Genomic DNA, 10,380 nt, shown 5'->3' on the forward strand with positions numbered 1-10,380 from the left:
ACCCGTAAAGATTTTTGAAATCAAATCCAATTTTGATAAACTCCCATATCTATTGGGTGAAATACCACAGTGTGACATCACAGCAGCAAGATGTGTGACCTGTTGCCACAAGAAAAGGTCAACCAGTGAAGAACAAACAGCATTGTGAATACAACCCATATTTATGTTTATTTAATTTCCCTTTTGTACTATAACTATTTGCATAACATTACAACACTGTATATAGACATGACTTTTGAAATGTCTTTATCCTTTTGGAACTATTGTGAGTGTTTATTTTAATTGTATCTTTCACTTGCTTTGGCAACGTAAACATATGTTTCTAATGAACTCCCTTACATTGACATTGAAAGCGGTGTTGCCATTGTTTATGGTACACAGGTTTCTTTACCTCTCCAGGTAGGAAGAGGAAGGACATCAGTGTTGTTATTCAGATAGTCTTGTCTCTTCCCATCTCTCTAGACTGTCCACCAAGCCAGCAGGGCTCCTCCACCAGAGAGATGCCCAGAGGAGGGGGCTGAGGCCAGGGCTCTCCACCCGGTCTCCAAGGAGAGCACCATACTCAGCTTCAGCCTGGAGATGAGACGAGAGGATGACCTGGACGACCTGGAGAGGTGGGCTGAATCAATCAACCAGTCACTCAATCACTCAGTCAGTCAGTCAGTCAGTCAGTCAGTCAGTCAATCATCCATTAACTGTTTTCGTACATAGTCCCCACATTTTAGGGGACCAAAAGTATTGGGACAAATTTACTTAACTTTTTACTACATCAATACATAGTTAAGTATTTGGTCCCATATTCCACGTAATGATTTACATGAAACTTGTGACTCTACAAATGTGTTGGATGCATTTGCTGTTTGTTTTGGTTGTTTGTTTTAGATCATTTTGTGCCCAATAGAAATGAATAGTAAATAATACATTAGCTGTATTAAAGCTGACAATTTAACCTCACAGTCATTGTATCATTTCAAATCCAAAGTGCTTGAGTACAGAGTCAAACTCCCCCCAAAAATATGTCACACTCCAATATTTTTAGAGGTCACTGTATATTCCTGGAACGTGTGTTAACACTCATATTATATTTAGTGTATAATGTATTTGGATGTTTCCCAAACCCCGAGCACGTTTAGGTTTTTGCCGTAGCATAACACAGCTGATTCAAATACCCAACTCATCGTCAAGCGTTGATTATTTGAATCAGCTGTGTAGTGCTGGGGTAAAAACCAAAGCGTTCACCCAGGGGGCCCCGGGACCTAGTTTGGGGAAACCCTGTTTTAATGGACCACTGGCCTCATACGAATCTCCATATAAATGTATAACGTCATGTATCGTCCCTGAATGAAGTGACTCCTATCGCCCCATGGAAGACCTCACAGAAGAGGATGTCAACAAAGCCGATGGGGAGGTTGACGATCTGTTCCTGGTTGCCATGACGAACACCAGAATCTCTGTGGTGAGGGGGCGTGGCTGCGGTGACGGGAGCTCTTGTCACAACTGTGGCAAGTCGGATTGTAACTTCAACGAGGTTGTCATGGTCGCAGAGTCCAGCAAAGTCACCCTGGGTAAGTTTGAATGATATGTATTTGTAAGCAGTGGGGGCAGTTCCCAGCACACTTGTATTTTTCACTTGCTTTTAATTGATAGGACAGTGAGTAGAGGGGACAGGAAAGACAGGAGAAGATTGTGTTCAATAGATAGTGGGATGGTTTCGTACCCAGACAGACACGATACATGAGCACTGGGGAGTGGCAGCATATAACCACAAGCTAGACCACAGCAGGCCACCCTTCATCTAACCAGGGTGTACCCTGGGTATGTTCTGGTGCTGACTTCAAAAGATTCAACGCGTCTGGTTGATAAGTAGGCTGTTCCTTTTATTAACAGCATCGGTTCTGCCAACCGAGCAGTGCTTCTGGAGCATTTTATTCTACTGTTGTAACTAACTGCTTTTTGCCTGGCTTTTAAGAAGACATTGTATGGTGACAACAGATACTTTCTGGAACTACTTACTCAACTCTACCTGGTTCCAAATCGCGGGCAATAGCGATGCTTGTAGAAACAATCATAGTTACATTTTGATATTTTATTACAGTATAATTACAATTTATTTAACTCTAACTGGTTCCAAATCGTGGCTAGTGGTGCTTATAGAAGCTATTTTTTCATATTTATTACTGTGAATGAACCATTTAATCACATAATTTCTGAGTAAATACAGGTTATTTTGTGTAATGTGAAATACACTTCCCTCATTACTGTCTCCCATGACCTTTCCGACAGAGAAGTGAAACCCTGGTCATGAATACCATATCACAATCACCATGTCCACGTATTTATAAACTAGACTGGATCCATATCACAATCACCATGTCCACGTATTTATAAACTAGACTGGATCCATATCACAATCACCATGTCCACGTATTTATAAACTTGACTGGATCCATATCACAATCACCATGTCCACGTATTTATAAACTAGACTGGATCCATATCACAATCACCATGTCCATGTATTTATAAACTAGACTGGATCCCTTCCACATCTCCTCCACATAGTTATAAACTAGACTGGATCCCTTCCACATCTCCTCCACATAGTTATAAACTAGACTGGATCCCTTCCACATCTCCTCCACATAGTTATAAACTAGACTGGATCCCTTCCACATCTCCTCCACATAGTTATAAACTAGACTGGATCCCGTCCACATCTCCTCCATAGTTATAAACTAGACTGGATCCCTTCCACATCTCCTCCACATAGTTATAAACTAGACTGGATCCCTTCCACATCTCCTCCACATAGTTATAAACTAGACTGGATCCCTTCCACATCTCCTCCACATAGTTATAAACTAGACTGGATCCCTTCCACATCTCCTCCACATAGTTATAAACTAGACTGGATCCCTTCCACATCTCCTCCACATAGTTATAAACTAGACTGGATCCCTTCCACATCTCCTCCACATAGTTATAAACTAGACTGGATCCCTTCCACATCTCCTCCACATAGTTATAAACTAGACTGGATCCCTTCCACATCTCCTCCACATAGTTATAAACTAGACTGGATCCCTTCCACATCTCCTCCACATAGTTATAAACTAGACTGGATCCTTTCCACATCTCCTCCACATAGTTATAAACTAGACTGGATCCTTTCCACATCTCCTCCACATAGTTATAAACTAGACTGGATCCTTTCCACATCTCCTCCACATAGTTATAAACTAGACTGGATCCCGTCCACATCTCCTCCACATAGTTATAAACTAGACTGGATCCCTTCCACATCTCCTCCACATAGTTATAAACTAGACTGGATCCCTTCCACATCTCCTCCACATAGTTATAAACTAGACTGGATCCCTTCCACATCTTCTCCACATAGATATAAACTAGACTGGATCCCTTCCACATCTCCTCCACATAGATATAAACTAGACTGGATCCCTTCCACATCTCCTCCACTCTCAGCACCATGGGATTATTTCACTTGTGCTGCTTCACCAATGCTCTGCCATGGGTCCCAAACAATGACATCATCCAAAGGAAGAGCTTGTTGAGGTGTGTTTCCTCATCTTCTTCATTGTATTTTCTGATGACCGTTTGTGTCTGTTTGTTTCTCTCTTTTTGTGTTCAGTGTCACGAGGAATGGGCAACTTGGAAAAAGTACAACAGTTTGACAACCTCTTTATTGAAAACTATTTATGTCGCACGTACCTTCGGCGTAGACTCACACATAAGATGTGGAGTATTCCTAGTTTGTCAGCAACTCCAGGTTTGTTATAGAATAATGTGTTTTTGTATTTATGTCGTCAATTTTCTTCTTCTTTTATCATAATAACAATTATAAAACTGTTTATTAAACATTGTAATGGGAATTAGTTATATAATATATAATACAAATATTAACTTGATGATGGACAGTCTGGACTACGGACTGCCAACGTTAACTTTAGCCCAATGTTTTTTGTTACTATGGTAATAACTGATTTTGTTTATTGATTGATTGATTCCAGAGAAGATCACCATCTATCACTACAAGTCTGACTGTGTGGACGGAGAGTTTCGGGGGGTCCCTGTGGTGCTCAACTTCACCAGCACTAACTGTTTCCTCAAGTGTGTTAAGGACGGAGAGCGAGTCTCTCTCTGTGTTGGGGTGAGCACATACCCTTCTGCTTTCTGCTGCTAAGACTACTGTTAGCAAGGCCCTGACAAACGAAACTACAAAAGGAGAGTATCAAGTTGGGTTCTCATACTCTATTTATTGCAGGGTAAACCAAAACAGTACAACAGACTCTCAATACTACTTCCCTAAAGAGAGGATATTTCTACAGACACACAAATAACTCCTCACAAGGTCACAGCATACACTGACTATACACTGACTATACCCTGACTATACCCTGACTATACCCTGACTATACACTGACTATACACTGACTATACACTGACTATACCCTGACTATACCCTGACTATACCCTGACTATACCCTGACTATACACTGACTATACACTGACTATACCCTGACTATACCCTGACTATACACTGACTATACACTGACTATACACTGACTATACCCTGACTATACCCTGACTATGCCGAACATTAGGAACACCTTTCTAATACTGAGTTGCACCCCCAGTCCCCCTTTTTGCCCTCAGAACAGCCTCAATTTGTCGGGACACGGACTCAACAAGGTGTCAAAAGCGGGGTTAGGTGGTTCAATGCCTTCTAATATACATTGGGGTCAGGTGGTTCAAGGCTCTCTAATATACATTGGGGTTAGGTGGTTCAAGGCTCTCTAATATACATTGGGGTTAGGTGGTTCAAGGCTCTCTAATATACATTGGGGTCAGGTGGTTCAAGGCCCTCTAATAGACATTATGGTCAGGTGGTTCAAGGCCCTCTAATTGACATTGGGGTTAGGTGGTTCAAGGCTCTCTAATTGACATTGGGGTCAGGTGGTTCAAGGCTCTCTAATATACATTGGGGTCAGGTGGTTCAAGGCTCTCTAATAGACTTTGGGGTCATGTGGTTCAAGGTCCTCTAATAGACATTGGGGTCAGGTGGTTCAAGGCTCTCTAATATACATTGGGGTCAGGTGGTTCAAGGCCCTCTAATATACATTGGGGTCAGGTGGTTCAAGGCTCTCTAATAGACATTGGGGTCAGGTGGTTCAAGGCTCTCTAATATACATTGGGGTCAGGTGGTTCAAGGCTCTCTAATATACATTGGGGTTAGGTGGTTCAAGGCCCTCTAATATACATTGGGGTTAGGTGGTTCAAGGCTCTCTAATAGACATTGGGGTCATGTGGTTCAAGGCCCTCTAATATACATTGGGGTCAGGTGGTTCAAGGCCCTCTAATAGACATTGGGGTCATGTGGTCCAAGGCCCTCTAATAGACATTGGGGTCATGTGGATCAAGGCCCTCTAATTGACATTGGGGTTAGGTGGTTCAAAGCTCTCTAATATACATTGGGGTTAGGTGGTTCAAGGCTCTCTAATAGACATTGGGGTTAGGTGGTTCAAGGCCCTCTAATATACATTGGGGTTAGGTGGTTCAAGGCTCTCTAATAGACATTGGGGTTAGGTGGTTCAAGGCCCTCTAATATACATTGGGGTTAGGTGGTTCAAGGCTCTCTAATAGACATTGGGGTTAGGTGGTTCAAGGCCCTCTAATAGACATTGGGGTTAGGTGGTTCAAGGCCCTCTAATATACATTGGGGTTAGGTGGTTCAAGGCTCTCTAATTGACATTGGGGTTAGGTGGTTCAAGTCTCTCTAATAGACATTGGGGTTAGGTGGTTCAAGGCCCTCTAATAGACATTGGGGTTAGGTGGTTCAAGGCCCTCTAATTGACATTGGGGTTAGGTGGTTCAAGGCCCTCTAATTGACATTGGGGTTAGGTGGTTCAAGGCTTTCTAATTGACATTGGGGTTAGGTGGTTCAAGGCCTTCTAATATACATTGGGGTCATGTGGTTCAAGGCTCTCTAATTGACATTGGGGTTAGGTGGTTCAAGGCTCTCTAATTGACATTGGGGTTAGGTGGTTCAATGCCTTCTAATTGACATTGGGGTTAGGTGGTTCAAGGCTCTCTAATTGACATTGGGGTTAGGTGGTTCAAGGCTCTCTAATTGACATTGGGGTTAGGTGGTTCAAGGCCCTCTAATATACATTGGGGTTAGGTGGTTCAAGGCTCTCTAATAGACTTTGGGGTTAGGTGGTTCAAGGCCCTCTAATATACATTGGGGTTAGGTGGTTCAAGGCTCTCTAATAGACATTGGGGTCATGTGGTTCAAGGCCCTCTAATATACATTGGGGTCAGGTGGTTCAAGGCCCTCTAATAGACATTGGGGTCATGTGGTCCAAGGCCCTCTAATAGACATTGGGGTCATGTGGATCAAGGCCCTCTAATTGACATTGGGGTTAGGTGGTTCAAGGCTCTCTAATATACATTGGGGTTAGGTGGTTCAAGGCCCTCTAATATACATTGGGGTTAGGTGGTTCAAGGCTCTCTAATTGACATTGGGGTTAGGTGGTTCAAGGCTCTCTAATAGACATTGGGGTTAGGTGGTTCAAGGCCCTCTAATAGACATTGGGGTTAGGTGGTTCAAGGCCCTCTAATTGACATTGGGGTTAGGTGGTTCAAGGCCCTCTAATTGACATTGGGGTTAGGTGGTTCAAGGCACTCTAATTGACATTGGGGTTAGGTGGTTCAAGGCCCTCTAATTGACATTGGGGTTAGGTGGTTCAAGGCCCTCTAATTGACATTGGGGTTAGGTGGTTCAAGGCCTTCTAATATACATTGGGGTTAGGTGGTTCAAGGCCCTCTAATAGACATTGGGGTCAGGTGGTTCAAGGCCTTCTAATATACATTGGGGTCAGGTGGTTCAAGGCTCTCTAATAGACATTGCGGTTAGGTGGTTCAAGGCCCTCTAATTGACATTGGGGTTAGGTGGTTCAAGGCCCTCTAATAGACATTGGGGTCAGGTGGTTCAAGGCCCTCTAATAGACATTGGGGTTAGGTGGTTCAAGTCTCTCTAATAGACATTGGGGTTAGGTGGTTCAAGGCCCTCTAATAGACATTGGGGTTAGGTGGTTCAAGGCCCTCTAATTGACATTGGGGTTAGGTGGTTCAAGGCCCTCTAATATACATTGGGGTTAGGTGGTTCAAGGCTCTCTAATTGACATTGGGGTTAGGTGGTTCAAGTCTCTCTAATAGACATTGGGGTTAGGTGGTTCAAGGCCCTCTAATAGACATTGGGGTTGGGTGGTTCAAGGCCCTCTAATTGACATTGGGGTTAGGTGGTTCAAGGCCCTCTAATTGACATTGGGGTTAGGTGGTTCAAGGCTTTCTAATTGACATTGGGGTTAGGTGGTTCAAGGCCTTCTAATATACATTGGGGTCATGTGGTTCAAGGCTCTCTAATTGACATTGGGGTTAGGTGGTTCAAGTCTCTCTAATAGACATTGGGGTTAGGTGGTTCAAGGCCCTCTAATAGACATTGGGGTTAGGTGGTTCAAGGCCCTCTAATTGACATTGGGGTTAGGTGGTTCAAGGCTCTCTAATAGACATTGGGGTTAGGTGGTTCAAGGCCCTCTAATAGACATTGGGGTTAGGTGGTTCAAGGCCCTCTAATAGACATTGGGGTTAGGTGGTTCAAGGCCCTCTAATTGACATTGGGGTCAGGTGGTTCAAGGCCCTCTAATAGACATTGCGGTTAGGTATTTCAGACGAGCTATAGTCCTCTGGCTCCTTATTGTAGTGGTACAAGGGACCGAGACGTCCCTCCCTACATCGTCAAAGGGGGCACTTTTCCCAGAGGGCACCTGCCCTCTGTACCGCCCGGCACTAGGCAGCACAGACATCGGGTCATAACCCATAGGTCAGTCTGATCACCAGTCCCCCTTTCACTGCTAAAGGAACCAATTGCAGCTTTCACCTTGACATTTACAGAGGAATGTATAATGGTGGTTAGCCTTCAACTGGGTGATATGGGCACGGCAGACTCAGTCAATTCATGCAACTCAGCGAGTTCTTTAAGGATAGTGGGAATATACAGAACAGGTATGTTCAGTTGTTCTAGGGAACAACGGGGCGGCAGGTAGCCTAGTGCGCTAGCCTTTATCAGTCATAAATTCCGGGCCCTGGTCACTTTCCAGGTGCCCAGGCACTCCCCATCTGGGAATATAGTCTCTCAACAGGGTTTTAGCTTCGGTGGTAGCAACATTCCTCCTAGTGGGGGGGGGGGGGGGGCGACTTCAACCCACTTGGAGAACGTATCTAATACAAACAATATTTTGACCCTTTACTTGGTGGTAAACAGATGACATTGATTTGAAGCTTTCCAAAGGGTTCCCATGGTAGTGATCTGGTTCCCATTCCAGTAACTGGAGTGGTTGTTTTCATGTTGTGTTTCAGATCTTTTTAACCATTTTGTTTTTGCAAATTGGGCCAAATTTGGGACAATACCATTCTTTCCTACACATTCCTAACATCTCTCCTTGGACTCGTGCGTTATTCCATGATACTATACGTATGTGTGCAAGATAGGGAAGTAGTATGAGTGGCGTACGGCCGTCTGGGGGGCGCCAGACACCGTCGTCATCGGGTTTTCAGCCTGAAGACCTCAAACTTTTCAACGGTATCAGCATGGTTTTGCATATTAACAGCATCAGTAGAAGTATGTACAGTCACCATGGGTGAGTCCCGTGAGGGGAGGAGGAACCATGGGTGAGGGGAGGAGGAACCATGGGTGAGGGGAGGCGGAACCATGGGTGAGGGGAGGAGGTACCATGGCCATGTCAGCACTGGCATCCCCTTTCGTAACAGAATCGGCCCTAAAAGTGGGCGGCACATTTAATAATAACACCAGCGTTGGGTAACGCCGCCGCTCCTAACAATGCCGCTACCGTCGTGTTTAACAACGTCATAAACCCACGCCGTTTCCACAACCTCCTGAAGTCCTGGCAAACACCACATACATACCTTGAATCAGTATAGATTGTCACCTTACGCCTCCATCACACCGACGGCGTCATGACGTTTTGGAACCCCAGAAGTACATTCATTTCCAATGGAATGTTTGCCTTGCTGCAGTGCGTTGCAGTGCGTTCTGTGTGGTGGTGTATGTTGGTGTAAAACTGCATGTGTAAACAGCTTGACAGAAGTGGTAGCAGAAGGGGAATGTTGAACTGATGCTGCACACATCCAGATGCTGCTGCGTACCTTTTTGCGTAATAACGCTGATGGTGTGATCGAGGCACCATCCCTCTGTCAGCATCAACGCGTGTGTCAGCGCCGTCCCCTCTGCCAACTGTGCTGAGGTACCAGTATGTAACGGAGCAGACCCTAGCCATGTGTGGTCTGTGACTACAGCGGGCCCCGCCCATCTATTTCCCATTTGGTCCAGGTTGGATGACCCATCTGAATATGACACTAAGTCAGCATTTAAAAGGCACGTCACTCAAGTCCTGGTTGGCAGTGACGATGTCACCATCACGTCTAGACAGCAGTGATGGATGGTGTTGTCGGGATAGGTAGGAGAGTTGCGGGGTTTAGCCTAGCACATTTTACTACATGTCCCCTGACAGCAGTTTCGCTTCCCAACTGGTGAACCTGGTCGACGTCACCTGGTTAGTTTTCCCCTACTACGGAGTGTGGAGCGTGTTCTGTCGGATGAGGTCTTGAATTTGAGATCTTTGTGACTCCAGTTCCTCATCTAGTTTTTACATGTTGTGTTTGAGATTCAACCACTGAAGTCTGGTGTTTTCAAATTAGCCAAACGGGAAAATAATGTTACTGTCAGGAGGCATTGGTCACGGTCCCGACCGTGGTTAATTTCAAATGACTTTTTGTGGCAGCGTTTGATTCTTGCTCGGTCCAGGGAACCACCCTTTGGCCAGATGGTGTCCGTAAACTGATTTAGGAAAGTTCTCCATTTACTCATCTTGAGAGAACTCCTACAACTCTGAGCTACTTGGTAGTCCAGAGACCATTTGTCTTCAGTCTCAACAGCCTGCTCTTTACAATTAAGAGGCTCCCATGTTTTTTTAACAGATAATATATATATATTTGACAAGTTTGGCGAGATCTTCAGGTGTATTTTCACTATTTCAGTTCAATGAGACCTACAGATGGCACTATATTGTTGGTGAGCGCTTCGGGTATATTTGCAATTTGAAATTCACATAATTTGCATGTATTTAGGTTTAGGTCATAAAGTAATTTCTAAACAGTATAATAAAGGGATATTTACCACGGGTCTAGTACCCAAAATACACAGTAATACTTTTTAAACTCATAATCTGACATTTATTACCTTGAGTTCTCACCCAGATGGACCTTACTTTATCCAGGATG

At 44.3% G+C, this 10,380-nt stretch overlaps 1 protein-coding gene across 1 annotated transcript in view; it reads left to right on the forward strand.

Annotated features, from left to right (window-relative positions):
• Positions 1–10,380, forward strand: part of LOC109879260 (uncharacterized) — a 28,984-nt gene that overhangs the window by 16,157 nt on the left and 2,447 nt on the right. Inside the window, exons 4-7 of the mRNA XM_031822085.1 lie at positions 463–614; positions 1,348–1,565; positions 3,653–3,790; positions 4,032–4,171. Coding sequence (XP_031677945.1) covers positions 463–614; positions 1,348–1,565; positions 3,653–3,790; positions 4,032–4,171 — 648 coding nt within the window. The remainder of the gene's footprint in view (positions 1–462; positions 615–1,347; positions 1,566–3,652; positions 3,791–4,031; positions 4,172–10,380) is intronic.

The sequence above is a fragment of the Oncorhynchus kisutch genome, unplaced genomic scaffold (assembly GCF_002021735.2).
Source record: "Oncorhynchus kisutch isolate 150728-3 unplaced genomic scaffold, Okis_V2 scaffold4063, whole genome shotgun sequence".
NCBI classification, from domain to species: domain Eukaryota; kingdom Metazoa; phylum Chordata; class Actinopteri; order Salmoniformes; family Salmonidae; genus Oncorhynchus; species Oncorhynchus kisutch.